The 16939-nt window shown below is 31.1% G+C and overlaps 5 protein-coding genes across 7 annotated transcripts; 2 read left to right on the plus strand and 3 right to left on the minus strand.

Annotated features, from left to right (window-relative positions):
• The first annotated feature begins 57 nt into the window (after nucleotides 1-57).
• Nucleotides 58-3436, plus strand: LOC117236305 (26S proteasome non-ATPase regulatory subunit 2). The gene is made up of 4 exons (XM_033499140.1): nucleotides 58-265; nucleotides 439-1166; nucleotides 1235-2805; nucleotides 2884-3436. The coding sequence occupies exons 1-4, from the start codon at nucleotides 188-190 to the stop codon at nucleotides 3183-3185; spliced, it is 2679 nt and encodes an 892-aa protein (XP_033355031.1). The 5' UTR covers nucleotides 58-187; the 3' UTR covers nucleotides 3186-3436.
• On the minus strand, nucleotides 3381-8383 carry LOC117236304 (VWFA and cache domain-containing protein 1). Its single transcript, XM_033499138.1, has 8 exons — nucleotides 7909-8383; nucleotides 7479-7844; nucleotides 7230-7406; nucleotides 6689-7158; nucleotides 6428-6629; nucleotides 6096-6342; nucleotides 4993-6026; nucleotides 3381-4919 (listed from the first exon to the last, which is right to left on the minus strand). Exons 1-8 carry the CDS (start codon nucleotides 8381-8383, stop codon nucleotides 4387-4389), a joined length of 3504 nt encoding a protein of 1167 aa, XP_033355029.1. The 3' UTR covers nucleotides 3381-4386.
• A 915-nt stretch (nucleotides 8384-9298) lies between these two features.
• On the plus strand, nucleotides 9299-12445 carry LOC117236332 (transmembrane protein 64). 2 transcript variants are annotated; one of them, XM_033499175.1, is made up of 4 exons: nucleotides 9299-9561; nucleotides 10107-10699; nucleotides 10780-10941; nucleotides 11023-12445. In XM_033499175.1, the coding sequence occupies exons 2-4, from the start codon at nucleotides 10169-10171 to the stop codon at nucleotides 11185-11187; spliced, it is 858 nt and encodes a 285-aa protein (XP_033355066.1). In that variant the 5' UTR covers nucleotides 9299-9561; nucleotides 10107-10168; the 3' UTR covers nucleotides 11188-12445. The 2 variants fall into 2 exon arrangements, with proteins under 2 accessions (XP_033355066.1, XP_033355065.1); XM_033499174.1 differs by having other exon boundaries at nucleotides 9303-9549.
• LOC117236331 (alanine--glyoxylate aminotransferase 2, mitochondrial) lies at nucleotides 12027-14761 on the minus strand. 2 transcript variants are annotated; one of them, XM_033499173.1, is made up of 8 exons: nucleotides 14659-14761; nucleotides 14388-14476; nucleotides 14115-14299; nucleotides 13711-14026; nucleotides 13406-13609; nucleotides 13013-13327; nucleotides 12638-12894; nucleotides 12027-12572 (listed from the first exon to the last, which is right to left on the minus strand). In XM_033499173.1, the coding sequence occupies exons 1-8, from the start codon at nucleotides 14726-14728 to the stop codon at nucleotides 12560-12562; spliced, it is 1449 nt and encodes a 482-aa protein (XP_033355064.1). In that variant the 5' UTR covers nucleotides 14729-14761; the 3' UTR covers nucleotides 12027-12559. The 2 variants fall into 2 exon arrangements, with proteins under 2 accessions (XP_033355064.1, XP_033355063.1); XM_033499172.1 differs by having other exon boundaries at nucleotides 12643-12894; nucleotides 14659-14759.
• Nucleotides 14762-15174: 413 nt separating this feature from the next.
• Nucleotides 15175-16866, minus strand: LOC117236275 (evolutionarily conserved signaling intermediate in Toll pathway, mitochondrial). The gene is made up of 2 exons (XM_033499078.1): nucleotides 15666-16866; nucleotides 15175-15593 (listed from the first exon to the last, which is right to left on the minus strand). The coding sequence occupies exons 1-2, from the start codon at nucleotides 16534-16536 to the stop codon at nucleotides 15304-15306; spliced, it is 1161 nt and encodes a 386-aa protein (XP_033354969.1). The 5' UTR covers nucleotides 16537-16866; the 3' UTR covers nucleotides 15175-15303.
• Between the last annotated feature and the right edge of the window lie 73 nt (nucleotides 16867-16939).

The raw sequence follows: 16939 nt of genomic DNA on the forward strand, positions 1-16939 counted from the left end.
AGGAACTGGAAACCTTCGTCAGAAATGCAGAAATTGATGTCACAATTCTATTACATCTCTAACCCATGATGAATAGTGGTGACTCGCAAATAGGGTCTACATTTATTCTAACCTACGCTCCAACTAGGGTCGAAGGGTGGATTGAGTTTTATATTTTGCAATCATTTTAAGTGATAATTGAAACAAAATGCCTGAAAGTGTGAAAGTGGAGTCAAAAACAAACAAAGAAGTCAGAAGCGGAAAAGAAGAAGATAAAAATGAATTGGTGAGTTGTAGTTTTTGCTGCAGGATTATAAAAAAAAACATTTTCAACAGTAGAAAATACGAAAAGTAAAAGAGAACGTATCTGATTTTATTATAAATTTAGATAAAATTCTCACTATATAAAAAAATGTAGCTTTAATATTATAACATTTATTTACTCTAATATTTTTTTAGTCTGAAGAGGACAAACTTTTGCAAGAAGAGTTAACTCACCTTGTTGAACGTTTGCAAGATCCTAATACAAGTTTATATTATCCAGCTTTGGAGTCTCTACGTAACCATATCCGTGCATCCACAACATCAATGACTAGTGTTCCAAAACCTCTTAAATTTATGAGACCTCATTATGATACTATGAAATCTATTTATGAAAAGATAACAGACGTAAAGTCTAAGGAATTATGTTCTGATGTCATTTCTGTCCTTGCTATGACTATGGGTGAAGGTAGAGAATGTCTTAAGTATAGACTTACTGGGTCTGCTATAGCCATTGGAGAATGGGGACATGAATATGTTAGGCATCTATCAGGAGAATTAGCTGGTGAATGGGATGAGCCAACAGACAATGCAGAAGCTATTAGTAAAAAATTAATAGCTCTGGTACATGAAATTGTACCTTATAACATGGCCCACAATGCTGAAACGGAAGCTTGTGATCTGCTAATGGAAATTGAAAGGCTAGATCTATTGGAGCAATACGTAGATGAAAGTGCGTATCAAAGAGTTTGTTTATATTTAACAAGCTGTGTACCATATGTAGCAGATCCAGAAAATAGTACTCTGCTTCATGCTGCTGCCAAATTATATAGGAAGTTTGGCCAGTACCCTCAGGCTGTTAGGCTGGCAATGCAGCTGAATGATTTACCACTTATTGAAGATATATTTACAAACTGCACTGATCTGTAAGTTAAAATGCTATTAAAATAAATATTTTAAAAAAAATTGTATTAATATATACTATCGTTTTTAGTTCTGTTCAAAAGCAACTAGCATTTATGCTAGGTAGACAGCAAATTTTCTTGGAACTTCCAGAATCTACTCCAGAATATGATGATCTAGTTGAAATCATGTCCAATTCTTTGTTGAATTACCATTTCCTTAATCTTGCGCGTGAATTAGACATAATGGAGCCAAAAACACCAGAGGATGTATACAAGTCACATTTAGAAAATTCTAGATCTCCATTTGGGGGTGGTCAAGTAGATTCAGCAAGACAAAATCTTGCTGCGAGCTTCGTTAATGGTTTTGTCAATGCAGCTTTTGGTCAAGATAAACTATTGGTTGAAGATGGGAATAAATGGTTGTATAAGAATAAAGAACATGGAATGCTCAGTGCAACAGCATCCCTTGGTCTTGTACTATTATGGGACGTTGATGGTGGTTTGACACCTATAGACAAGTATCTTTATTCTTCTGAAGATTATATCAAATCTGGTGCTCTATTAGCTTGTGGTCTGGTCAATTGCCGCGTAAGAATTGAATGCGATCCTGCATTAGCACTTTTATCTGATTATGTATTACACAGCAGTAACACAATGCGTATTGGTGCAATTGTTGGTCTTGGATTGGCATATGCGGGTTCGAATCGGGAAGCTGTTTATGGTCTTTTAATTCCTGTACTTAGCGATCCCAAGTCTAGTTGGGAAGTCATAGGCGTGGCAGGTCTTGCTCTAGGAATGGTAGCAGTAGGTTCTTGCAATGCTTACGTTACAACAACAATAATGCACGCCCTCATGGAGAAGTCAGAAGCAGATTTAAAAGACACGTACGCACGATTTCTACCTTTAGGCCTCGGATTATGCTTTTTAGGGAAACAAGAAGCGGCAGAAGCTATAATAGCAGCCCTAGAAATAGTACCTGAACCTTTCAAATCAATGTCCACGACTTTAGTAGAAGTGTGCGCATACGCCGGTACTGGAAATGTTTTGAAGATCCAACATCTGTTGCATATTTGTTCTGAACATTATGAACCATCCAACGAGAAGGAAGACAAGAGCGATCGTAAAGATAAAGATAAAAAAGAAGAAAAAAAGGAAGATAAAGCAAAGGACCTCAGCTCAAGACAAGCAATTGCCGTGCTTGGCATTGCTTTAATTGCCATGGGAGAAGAAATTGGTGCTGAGATGGCGTACAGAACATTTGGTCATTTATTGCGTTATTGCGAGCCTGTTATCAGGCGATCCGTTCCACTTGCACTTGGACTCATATCAGTCTCCAATCCAAAACTGAATATACTCGATACATTATCTAAATTCTCCCATGATAGTGATCCGGAAGTAGCGCATAATGCAATTTTCGCAATGGGTTTGGTCGGAGCTGGAACAAACAACGCAAGATTGGCTGCAATGTTAAGGCAGCTTGCTCAGTTCCATGCAAAAGATCCTAACAATTTATTCATGGTTCGCATCGCACAAGGTTTAACGCATCTTGGTAAAGGAACTTTGACATTATCTCCATATCACAGTGATAGACAAGTATTAAGTCCTGTAGCACTTGCTGGACTTTTAGCTACCTTAATTGGTTTCCTCGACGTAAAAAACAGTAAGTATATCAATCTTTTTTAGATATTGTAATTATTTAAGATGTATTAAATAACTATGACTCTATTTTTGTTTTCAGTCATTCTAGGTCGATCTCATTATTTGTTGTACACGCTAGCAGTTGCAATGCAACCAAGGATGTTAGTAACATTTGATGAAAAGTTAAATCCTTTAGCTGTACCAGTAAGGGTAGGTCTTGCTGTAGACGTTGTGGGTCAAGCGGGAAAACCCAAAACGATTACAGGTTTCCAAACACATACAACACCTGTTTTACTAGCATATGGTGAAAGAGCAGAACTTGCAACCGAAGAATATATACCTTTAACACCCATCATGGAAGGTTTCGTAATTTTAAGGAAGAATCCAGACTTTATACCTTAACTATAAAGCAATTACATGGAAAAAATATTTTATATAAGTTCTAGTATAACATATAATGAAAACTATTGCGTGTATGCTGTTGATTTTTTTGGTATATAATTCATAATTTAAATAGATCTAAAGTAATCAAATTACCGAGGATTTATTTTTTACGAGTCACTGAAACACATAACAATGAATAAACAAACAGTTTTGATAATTTTTGTATTTTTACTTATCATAATAATAAAATTACATTTTTTTAACAGCAATTATATACTTTAATAATTAAAATACTGATCAACATGTAAAGTACTCAAAAACTAACTGTTCTACATTTACAAGTTATAAAAATAGTAAAACCTACGTTTATAATAAACTATGTGTATTGGCAAGATCAAGTGATAAGTAGTCAGTCACGTATATACGTATAAAATGTAAATATCTAAGAGATTAGCTCTTAGCTATAAAAGTTTGTTTCATTATGCGTAAAAAGGTCACTGTACACTTTTTCTAAAAGTACTATCATGTATAAAAATGTATATATATTTTATGCTTACGCGAATTTATATCTACCAATAAATTCTATTAAAAATCTTAAACTACGTGGCTTACATTACATAGTACGTAAATAGCTAATTTGTGATGTTGTTTTCTAAAAAATGTATACAATGAAAACGAACTATGGAGTAAGATATCTTGCTATTACATTAAGATATCAAGACACCTCAGTTACATAGTTCGTTTCCGATTTATATAAAAAATATATGATTATTTTAAGTAATATTCGAACACATTTACATTTGCTGCATTATTCTTAATTATAGAAACGAAAAAAAATAGTATCATTGCTAGTTGTGATAACAGTCAATAATCATATCCAATTTCATTATTGAATTAAGTATGATTTGTCTGAATGAAATATTATTACTAATTTAAAATAATACTAATAGACATGCACGTCCATATATCACTATATAACTTGTATAATCTTAATATTTATAAAAAAAACTTATAAAAAATCATAAACTCTTTTCAAAATTAGCCCTTATTACTCCTTTGGAGTAGAATGCTGGTTTGCATTTGTCAGTTGGAGATATAAGGGTTGAGGTGTGTTTTTTACATTATGTTTTATAACATTGATTTCAATCAAACGAAGTTTTACTATTTTGAAGGAACAATACCTGCATAAAAATTTCCAGGTTATTGTTTGTTATAGATGTTAACAAAAATTTGCTTCCATATTACAATGAACCGTGACTGGCGCTAAAACATGATAAGGGGACCCTAAATTTGTTGTTGGAGAGGGAAGACAAGTGGACTGTCTTTTCAGATCGGGTTCAGTATTACTACCAACTACTAATAGCGGTTCAGCAAATGTTTGTTGTTCAGAATCGTCGTGAGGTGTCATTGTACTATATCCATGATCACTATCACCACCAGGTGGTTTTCTATAATTTGTGGAAACCTTATATGGCGAAATGGGCGCTATGCCATCCCTTATCAGAGAATCTAAATTGTTTTTTGTTTGCTCTAACTCCATAGGTTCTGCATCACCCTCTAAATGCGTCATACGCAGCATATCGGGTGATGTATGTATATGTAAACACTGATGTTCTACACCAGACTGAACAGATCGAAGTCTATAACAAAATAACAATATACCTAATATCAAAAGAAATGCTAGTATTCCACCAGCTACAGGCCCAACTGATGGCCAGTCGCGTACTGCAATTTCTTCTGTTGACTGAGAATCTGAAAGGAATTATATTTTGTAAGAGAAAAAAATATATATAAAAAAATTATATATTAAAAATACAATACTTACTGTACGTGCCATCACTAAGTGGCATAAAAAGTCCAAGAATACCTCTAAAACATACGGACATATCGCTACAAAATGGTGCTTGCAATGGCGTTTCTCCATCATTATCCATATGACACCATTGGCAACCTACAATTCCGAGACACTCATTTTCTCCTTTGAATATCTTACAGTCAATGGACGGACACGTTTTCAAATTCGTAGATTGTATCCAGGACATCTGCGAATTCCCTCCTTGTTCGTATGGTACCGGACAGGATTCGAGGTTCATTTCATTTATAGTATATTCTGCACAATTAGAGTAATATAATGCGCATTCACAAGGACATTCGCATTCGGTTTGTTCCATTCTTTTGCAGTTTAAACATGAGTGATCCATAGTACTGCATGGGCAAAATGCTCTTAATAAATTACAAGTCACATTAACTACTCCTAAAAATACATTAGTTCCTGGTACAGCTGCTACTTGGTATTTGACGCAATGTTCGCCGTGAACTATGTTTGTAAGAACCTCATCGAGTGAAGTATTAAACTGGTAATACCTTTGTACAGTACCATCTAAGTAATTTGCACAAGCTTTTTTTTTAACGAAAAGCTCGTGATTTAATATGTCATTTGCAACCAATAATTCCTTGTGAGTCAAATGTTGCTGCTCGATTTTACCAGTTGGTTCTAATAATGCTGGATGTGAGACTAAATATCCTTTATCATCCATTAGGAAACATTTCACCGTCGAATTATTACAAAATGGGAACATTTCTTTCAGAAGTCTTGAAATAAAGCCTAATGCTACATCCATAGATACAACTGCAATAGCATCATCCTTTGCAGTTGATTCCGAATTACGATGAACCGTGTGACTTAGAGTAACAACATATCCAGAACTACCAACACCCAAATATGGAGGTGTGAAAACTAATTTTCCAGAATGCTCCAGTGCTTTTCCATACCACATTCTTCTCTTAGGATCAAAACCAGAATCAAGCATAATTCCTGGATATATCTCTAATACGCCACTTACAACTCCAACGATATATCTATAACAAAATTAAATAAAAATTCTAATTCTTTTAAAATCTCATTCCATATAATAGTATAACATGTACCTTCTTATTATAAATTTATTTAAAGTGCTTTCTATATGCCTGCCTTTAAAGTATCCCAACATTTGAGTCAACATAGCTACATCTGGTCTGACAGATTGATATAAACCAGGATTAGCTAGTAATCCTGTTAAGTCCTTTAGATATGCCATGTAACTCTGCATTGTTACAACGGTTCCAGTTTCTAACAATTTAAGTTGTTCTATTGGAGACTGGAAACACCATGGAGAAAGATAGACCACTCCTGTTGCTAAATCATAAATACATATATTCTTCCATACAAATGCTAGATAAGTTTTTTATTTCTTCAAATTATCAAAAATTCATTAACTTACACAAGGACAAAAGCTTGTTGTGATAAGTACATAGAATGCTTTTATCGGTGATACTATGCATTAAAAGATCGAGACGATGATGCAAAATATTCATTGATAATGTCGGTACTAATTTTGCGACAGGTAATACGCTTTCATTAGTTGCCGATACTAAGCATACTATTAAATCCATGTACGTCAAATGCTTCCACCGATACCACTTCTGAAATGTAAAAACTAAATCAATATGAGTTTTACGTATATTTATATATGCCGATGTACCTTTCTCCCTAATTGTGTTTTCACGTTTATAACACCCTCGTATTCTTCTATCATTGTTCTTACAGTTTCAGAACTAATATTTTCTATGTGATGTAAATTAACTTTGAGGGGTTGATCTAGCATCGTTTCCATTCGTGGGAAATCTTTGTGAATCCAAACTATACCCTTATTATCGAACAGTATAGCATATGCGTGCATACCAGCATTAAAATATGTTATATCATCAAGGAAATTTCGTAATTTAATATCTAAAGATATTAATGCTTTATTTGTAATGTGCCCAATAGACAACGTCATTGTTTTACTATATAAATCAAAGTATGGATCAGATAAATAATAATCTTTCTTATGTTCTTCAGAACATTTTAAATCAGAAAACAGCTTTGATACTTCAAAACCGAGTATATTTTGTGTTGGAAGAGTTAGAATGCTATCATTGTAATCCTTAGTGTTTGAATGTGATTCTTGATCTGTAAAAAAACGATTACGTTAATAATATATTACATACAACTCATGCACGTAATTACATAATTAAACTCACCTGAAAGAATTAATATTGTTCTTATATAGCCACTTACTTTCTCTGCAGAAATCATGTTTCTTATCTTTTTTATGTGTGAAGTGGGCTTAAGTGTATTAGTCAAATGTATAAACACTACTTCACCCTTTACATTCTGTAATAACTTATTAAGATCAAATTCAATTGTGTCATTTGTTTCTAAAATTGGGACAAAAAATTTCTATAAATAATGATAAATAGGAGATATGACAGATAAAAAGATAATTGTACCTATTCTTGTTAAACTATGAATATAACGTGCTAATTGAAACTTATTAACATCTGTAGCTTTTAATAAACCATCTTTGCAATGAATGGAAGTATTAGTAGAGAGGCCAATAACATTAACATAATCTGTGTGAGATAACATGTCAATTATTGTCTCTGCAGTTATTTGAGCTAGAGTAAGATCTCCCTCAGACATAAACACAGCATGTTCAAGCAACAACAGCACATTTTTTTTTGGACAATACTGAGACAACAAAAGAGGCCCAATATTATGTCCTGCACTAGATGGACCACACATGGTGACCGGATACATAAAAGGCAACAAATGTAAGTTTTTCCATTCTTGATTTTTTAGATGAAGTGCCAATTCTAAAATACATAAAATCACATTAGATTGGAATTTACAAGTTCTAAATAAACTTATCTTACATACTTTGTGCAATTTGTGAGCAAAAATCAGCCAATCCATTTGATAACAATTCTAGTCCATTCATAGATTCAAAATAATCAAACTGATTTTCGTTCTTTGCCAAAATAGGTTCTATAATATTATAGCTCTGCTTCACAAGCTTTGCATAGGATAATAGCTTGTTGTTTAATTTATCCACTAATAAGCTCAGTCTCATGTTCAAGCTATTCGAGACATTCATGAACTCCATTTCACCGAGCATTCTTTGGAACGGCTTCAAACCGAGTTCGGCATCAGTGATAGACCGAAACTCGTTCGACAGTCGAACTACAATATCTCGTAAACAGGTTCCATTAAGCGGTTCCGCGTTTACTTGCTTCCGCAGGGTCTTTCCAAATTGACATTTTGCATTTACGTTCGTACTTTCATCGGCTGAACTATGCACGTTTACAAGCACTGTTACTAGAAATCCTAACTGTAATATCCTCTTGACAATCATTCTGTCAAGTTACAAAATTCGATATCACATAGAAAACTAGAATGCACTATGTGTCGGTGACATCGATACCTTGGAATTTACTTAAAATTGTGGATTGATATTAGTAACCACAGTATTCAATCAACAATAATTAATTCGAGTAAATGAACGTATGAACGACCATCCTGTTTTTCAGCTTACACCTGTTAGCTTGTAACCTGCAAAAATTCGTTATGCCGCCATAACGACGCGGTCACCGCAAACAAGGTTGACAAGTGCGCAACTGGAAATATTACTTTCTTAGCTCTATCACTTTCTAAATGAAATCTAACCAATCTGTCCTTAGTGTTATATGAATATATCTTGTGGTTTTAGAAGCCCGGGATTAATTTTTTCTTCAATGTTCTACTTCATGATTTTCTTTGTTTTTACTTCTTCGTTTTCTTCGTATATAAAACCGTGAACCGCGAGTAATTTTCGAGAAAATGCACCATATAATATAAATCATATATATTTACAATACAAAATGTATATAACAAAAATACTTATTATATGTGTATTTTGTATTACAATTTAAATTAATGTATCATATAATGTATTAATTTATATAGCATGATATAATATGTAATTAAGAAAAAAGTTGAAATTTTACACAATAAAAGATTTGAATAATACATCGAAAACAGAGTTATCAAATTTGAATAAAAATTATGATTTAAATAATACCCGTTAATAGTTAATTATCAAAGTTTTAACATTTCAAGTTTTAATATAAATTTTCTTCAAATATAATTATAATTTTATAGATACCTAGATATCTAGATCCTGAAAAATTTTTTTATTAAAAATATGTTTTTAAGTATGATATTTAGAATTTTGTTAATTTAAATATTAGATAATAGAATTGTTATGGGAATTATTTTGATAAATCTGCGTGGTATTGGAAAATGAAATGTTCCTGCTTTCACACCAACAGAGTGCTTGACGTAAACGAAAATCATAAACGGATTTCAATTATTATGTTCTACGAGTTTATGTTACTTATCTTTTTATCACAAAATTATTATATTTTTCGATAAGAATGATAACGGATGAAAGAAAAATCGAAAATAAAACATAATATTGCTAATATCTGATGATAATAGGAAAAGTATAGAAAATTGCGATTTACGAAATTGTTTATTATGGTAAGTGATAAGGTAAAAATAAATATTATTACGTGTTATTTTTTATTTGCATGCTTTTTTACGAATTTATGATTACAGTAATTTAAGACAATAATGTAGAGTTATTTCTGTTGTACCAGAAAGTTTCTTTCCCGTATTACGCGTGTTTCTGAGGAAATTAGTTTTTATGTAAATAATATAAAAATATTTAATAAATACAAAATTGAATAGTTCTCTGTGGTCTTATTTATAATCATGGTACTATAATGATCGCAACATTATAATCAAACATTTGTGTTTTATAAATGTATAAATTAGTTGAAGTACATATTTAAGTATCATAAAATTTATAAAAAAATTATTGCATAAATGATTTATATATAACATACATAACAATACGTATATTTAAGGCAAATGAACTGATATGTTTCTTTCTAATACCATCAAATACATTATCCTTTAATATAATATATATTTTACTGATATATTACTGAATATTACTGATTACCTAATATTAAACTGATAAGAAGCAAATGTATTATATGTACCTAACATATCATTTGACATTTTTCAAACAGGTCATAGCAAAAGAATTGAATGATTTTTTCCTTATTCATAATGAGGAATAGACATATTGGACATGGATATAATTAATATAGAAGATGTGGAAACTGGTGTTCGTCCATCTAAGAACTCTACTTCGATACAGTGTAACTGTATCCACTCAAATTCAGTGTGCTACATTGTAGTAACAATTGCCACGCTGGCACTTTTGGGTGCAATTGTTTTTATCTGCAGAGACTATATTAAAGTGTTGCTTTATTGGATTGAACATCAGAACATATGGATTGTTACTGTAATATTCATTGCATTGTTCACAGTGGTCTCATTCCCTATTGTAATCGGTTATTTATTCCTTATCATTGCTAGCGGTTATTTATTTGGCATATTAAGAGGCATTGTCATGGTAGTTTTGTCTGCCAATTTAGGAATAGCTATAGCACATGTTACCCTTAGTGCATTGTCATCTAAATTACCTATTGGAGCTCTTTTACAAAATGATACTGCAAGAGCTATTCTCAGAGTTATATCTGGACCACAAGCTTTCAAGGTTGTGTTATTTGCAAGATTAACTCCCATTCCTTTCGGTCTACAAAATACCATTTTTGCGGTATGTACTTTCTGATTAATATTTAACAATATAGATAAAAAGCATATTAAAAACTGTTAACAATATACACAAATATTTAGGTAAGCAACATGGGTGGTATTCGATACCATATAGCTAGTGCATTAGGTTTACTACCTGCTCAAATCATCAATATTTACCTGGGCAGTAGTTTAAGATCTATGCAAGATGTCCTTGAAGATAGATCAACAGCAGCAACTGGTTACATTGTTTTCTGTTTCCAAGTATATTTTTAGTATAAAAAAAATTAAGATTCATTTTTTATGATATTGAAAGTGCAAATAATTTTTCCATTTTACTTTCAGATTCTAATAGGTATTTCACTGATGGTATATGTTTTACAAAAAGCACGTAGGGAACTTCAACTGGCATTATTAGAAGCTGATCTTGCCTCAATGGCTGAAACCTCTCATTACCTTCTTGATACATTACCAGACTCTAAAATCGTTCTAACAAATCTGATTGCTTAAAAATTGGAAATTTTATTTTTTAATTAGGTGCCTACATATTTCATATTTAACACTATTTTATTCACTTTGTTATAGGCTAGTTAATGAAAGAATGTTTAGTAGATTGGAGAAATTCAATTTATTATTCATTAATAACAGAGTTATACATGCATCTTTCCCACATAATATTACTCTAAAAGTACTGAGTATTTTGTGATACAAGCAACAGTATAATGAATAATTGCTTTATTAAATATACTTTAGTGAGCATTTTTAGACAATAACAAGGGCAAATAGAGTATCATGTTGATATTACATTTTTCTATTTATTTATTTTTTTTCTCTCAAACAAACAGATTTTGTGCCAAATCTTATTTTTTACATATTTGAAATCCCCATATATTGTTGTCTTCACATATTTAAAAAATTTGAGTGCATTTACATTTGTTGATATACAATAGTTTTTATGTAATGTTGGCAGCTTTGCATTTACTTTGGGTAGTATTTTTACATAATATAAAAAGTCTTCCAAAACATGTATTAATTTGAATTTTACATGAAAGAACATATTGAGAAACTGATTAGAAAGAAAAGATTATAGAAGAAAAATGTACAATTAAACAAGTATATGAAATATGGAGATTTTAAAGTATTAAGATCAAAAGCAATAACTTATTTAATTCGTACAAGTTGCTTTACGTACTCGTATATGTGATTTTAAGTATTTAATTTCCGCAATTTACATGTAATATATAGAAAACTGCATTTTGCATGAAAATAACAGGGAATAATCAAATATTTAAATGCTATATGACGAATTATCAAGTAAATTTGATGCGCATTTTATTTTTCGAAGACTGACTGTTTAATAATTGAAGCTGCAGATAAAAATGTTGATTACAATTTCTGTCGTCCTTTTATTATATGTATGGATGAAAATTACGATTCTTTTCAAACTGAATTTAAACATCTGCTTTTAATACATACTATAGTTTTAATTCAGATATCTATCAGCCACACAGCGTTTGCGAATGTTCACGATAGGTAGATACTCGAACGCGTTAGATAGGTACCCGAGTGTACTTCATTGAAGGACAAATGAAGGAAACAAATATTTGTATATAATTATTAATTTTCACTGTTCATGCTTATCGTAAATGACCATGTACAGAATAAACTTAAACACAATCAATTTGCATGAATAAAATGAAAGAACTACATATACTGTACAAATGTAACATACATAATTATATCAAATAAAAGGACCTGAATTCACGTATTACATTCGTTTATCCTTTAATCTGCTTATATTTTTCTTGGTGTATTTCCAATGTTCTCTTAATAACTGCAAAAGTAAAATCTGCATCCATTTTCGTTACACATAAAGGTGGCTTTATTCGAAGCACCTATGTACATTGAACATCATAAATATTCATCTATTACATTTTATAAATATTTAATCATCAGTTACCTTACATTTGCATGTAACCCTCCTTTACCAACAAGAACACCCATATTTTTTATATTCTCGAAAATCTCAAGCACGTATTCCGTTTGTAACGGCTTTTTCGTTTCGAAGTTCGAAATTAATTCAATTCCAATCATTAATCCCTTTCCTCTAACATCACCAACGATATTGGGAAATTCTAATAACAAAGTACTTAAGCGATCGATCAAATGTGTCCCGACTGTATATGCATTTTGTTGAAGATCTTCTTCTTTTATAATCTAAATTATTTTAATTCATCGTTATATATTATAATTAATTAATAATTGTAATAATTAAAAAAATTATAAAGTAATTTTGGAAACATGTAAAAAAATATATAGAGTGAAATATACTTACATCTAATACCGTTGATCCTACGATGCACGCAAGTGGATTTCCTCCGAACGTGTTAAAGTGCAATGCTGAATTCAAACTTTCGGAAATCTCACTACTTGTCACTACAGCTCCAAGAGGAAATCCGTTTCCTATTCCCTTTGCTAAAGTTACTATATCCGGTTCCACATCGTGGTTCTCAAAACCCCAAAAATGTTCTCCCGTCCTACCGAAACCAGTCTGAACTTCATCCGCTATACAAAGACCACCCTTTTCATGGATATAATTATATATTTTCTGAAGGAAATATTTGGGATATTGAACTGCACCTCCTATTCCCTAAAAGTTGCACAACCTTTGTAATTAGTAATTGTCGATAATTATAAATAGAAAAATTGAGAATGAAGCACAGAATACCTGTATACTTTCAGCTACAAACGCTGCGACGCTGTGCGTACTTGCCAAACTAAAACGAAATGATTCATCGAATTTCTGAAAATATTTTTCAGAAGCTACACATTCTTCATCTCCACAATCACATTCCCTTCCTATCACTTGTACAGGTGAATCTCTACATTTTGATCCACCCCAATCACCTTTGTATACATCTGGATATACCGCCTGAAATGGTTACACATTGATTATAGAATCATCTATTTCCGGTTCAGGCATTCAAATCAAAGATCCAATAATAATCTCGGAAGGAATTTGTATATGTATACATGTAAATAGCCAGGTGGTTGTGCAACGAATGGAAATTTCCATGTACTCATGGCTGTAGATGCTGAGGTTCCATAAGTTGCACCATGATATCCATTTTTTAGTGATACGATATTCTGGTTGCGCGTGTAAATCCTAGCCATTAAAAACGCCAATTCGTTTGCTTCCGATCCGCTATTTGTTAGATATACTACTCTCAATTTGTTTGAAAATTTAGTTGTTAACTTGGTTACATATTCATATAAATGGGTATGCATATAAACGGAAGATACGTGGTTCAATTTAGACGCTTGTTCAGATATAGCAGCTGTTATTTTTCTGGAAAATATGCATCACTTAATTTCTTATATTTATGAATCTTTTTTTATTGCATTTTTTATTAGTTTCTATTTTATGCTGTTCTTACGGATGAGAGTGACCAACAGACACAGTAGCAACCCCGCCGAACATATCCAAATATCGTTTTCCACGATGGTCCCACAACCATTGCCCTCGACCTTCGTGTATTAATAATGGTTCTTTGTAAAATTGCTTCAAAGAAGGAGATATGATCGATTCGTATGCCTTTTTAATTTCTTTATAATTTGTAATCTGTTTCGTAAGCAAATGTAATAGTAGACATTTTTATGTATTTGTATTATGGAAAAAATAATTTCGACATGCAAACAAAAGATCTCACCTTGTAGGTAAAAGGTACGTATTCGCAATCAGGCATTTTTGAAACATCTGTCACCGTAGTGACGAAATTTCTGGTTTGTATAGTGAACCCTAAGATAATAATGATATGTGATTTTGTGATTTAAAAAATTCGTCGGTTGAAAAGCAATTAGTGCATCGTGAAAATTAAAACTCGTATAGCACATTTGAATATAATGAATGATTTCTTCGGTAATAAAATAATTCAGTATTTAATAAATTAGTTGAAATTTAATAAATAAAAAAATACTTACATTTTAAGTTTATAAAAGATGATAAATTAGCAGAAGTTGTGGTGACTTGAACACACTTATTTACTAACATATTGCTACAAATTTTATTTTTTAATTATCAGAGTATGAGTACTATCTTATACTTTTGGAGGAAATTAATTTAATTTAATTAATATAATTTAAGTTCTATCTTTATTAGATTGTATTAAAAATATTTATCTTTATTTGCACGAGTTTCCTGTTGTATGTTTGAACTGTTTGAAAATCGAACACTCACTACGATTATTACGAATGTTACCCGATTATGTATGCATGAATTTAAAAGTTAAGCAAATTTATTTTCATATAAACATTCGCGCACAAAGTATGTATGAGGCACGTTCAGTTCTGTGTGTATCAAAAAGGTCAAAATATTTTAAGAATATTGATAGGCGAGAGTGTTCCATTGTGAATACATATTTGTAATGGATAACCGCGTTGAAATATTACTTTCAATTAAAATTGAATTCGTATTACTTCAATTTATATTCGGAAAACTATGCCAAGTTTAAGAAAACATAATCTTTTATTATACATTTTGAAGAAAACTTATATTAAAAATTATATAGTTGTTATTGTACAAACATGTTTATTTACAGTTGGTATTTATTTACATAAACTAATAAACTATTTTTCTGTTGCATCCACATTCTCAGATATTTGTTTTACATCAGGTTTTTTATCTTGTTTGATGTATAATTGTTCATTTGTAATTGATTTTAATTTAAATGTTACTGGTATTTTTTCTAAAATCGGATTTGTTTTTTGCAAGCATCTTATCCATGATAATAGGGAATCTTTAGAAGATGTACCTGTAGCACACATTGCATAATATACACCGTCTTCTTGTTCATGAATAGTAACTGGTATTTTAAAGTTATGCTTTTCCCAAAATGGAATTTTCAATTTAGTTATATCTGAAAATGAAACAACAATTAATACTTTTATTGTTTAATATGAAATATACGAGATTCTTTATTTTCTTTTACCATCACAATTTTCATAAATGATCTCCCTTTTTATTGTCTCTCCTTTTAATACAAAATAATCTATATAATATTTATCAACCCAAACTGCAAAAGGACCTTCAACAGTTAATGATTTATCAATTGGTTGTACAGCAAGAAGTTTTTGTTGTGATTCACTCATGGTAGATACAATCCATGTATCGTCAATTGCATCAGGTACATCCTTTGTACTATATACAGTAGCATTAGCTTGTACATCTACGCCTGACATTTTTACTATTGCAAATTGGGCAAGTACTTTTGCATCTGTTGGTATAGGTGTTGGCAGTGGCCAAGGGTTTAGTTGAGAAAATTTTGGTAACCAATAAAACATGCTACAACATTTTTTCATAACTAAACCATTTTTACCAAAAGTATCTTTAATCATCTTTTGCATTTCATAATCAGGTATTACAAAATTACTTTCCATTTTGTTAAGTATTAATAGAGCTGTATCCTGATGTTTTGGATAATGATACATCATATGTTGAAATTTATTTTCTGGTATGTATCTTCCTTTTGGAAATATATCAAATAATGCCTTGTAAGATTCTAAGTCTTCATTTACATTAAATTCATCCATATATTTTAAAGCAGTTGGTATGAATTGTAATTGTGCTTTTCTAGCATGGTCATCCCTTTTATATATACGTATAATTTCCAAAAAAGTTTTTTTTTCTTTTATTTGCACCTTAAAACGATAAGGTGTAATGTCGCTATCGGGATTATCTTTATTATATAAAATTTTATTGTTATGAAAATTGTTAACAATTGTCTGTTGTACACTTGCATGTTTTTTAATTACTTGTGATTTATTTAACGAGATGATTATGCTTCTCATTAACATATTCATATTATTAGAGAAAATTTTATAATTTTTAATTTAAATACAATTCATAAATATACAATTAAATATAAATAAACGTCGTCAATGATTTTTCTGTATAACTTCCTCTTGAGAATTAATAAATTTTGTAATACAGATATGTAAATATACAAATAACATTCTACATAAATTTACTTTTAGTACTGATTTATCAGTCAGTATTTAATACTAGTACAATTTTATTACAATATTTTTCAATAATACATATCTATTGAACAAAAAAGTATAAGTGCTTATTGATGAAAGATTTAGCATGTTGATATATAGCCACTACTAACTGGTATTTATTATCAGAGAGAGAATGAGAGCTTATAGTTCCGGGTGTGTACGGACTAGTGCTGCCCCCAACGGCCAAATACTGAAGGTGTTC

This window comes from Bombus vosnesenskii, unplaced genomic scaffold (genome assembly GCF_011952255.1).
Source record: "Bombus vosnesenskii isolate JDL3184/JDL3185 unplaced genomic scaffold, Bvos_JDL3184-5_v1.1 scf7180000013348, whole genome shotgun sequence".
In the NCBI taxonomy this organism is placed as follows: Eukaryota; Metazoa; Arthropoda; class Insecta; order Hymenoptera; family Apidae; genus Bombus; species Bombus vosnesenskii.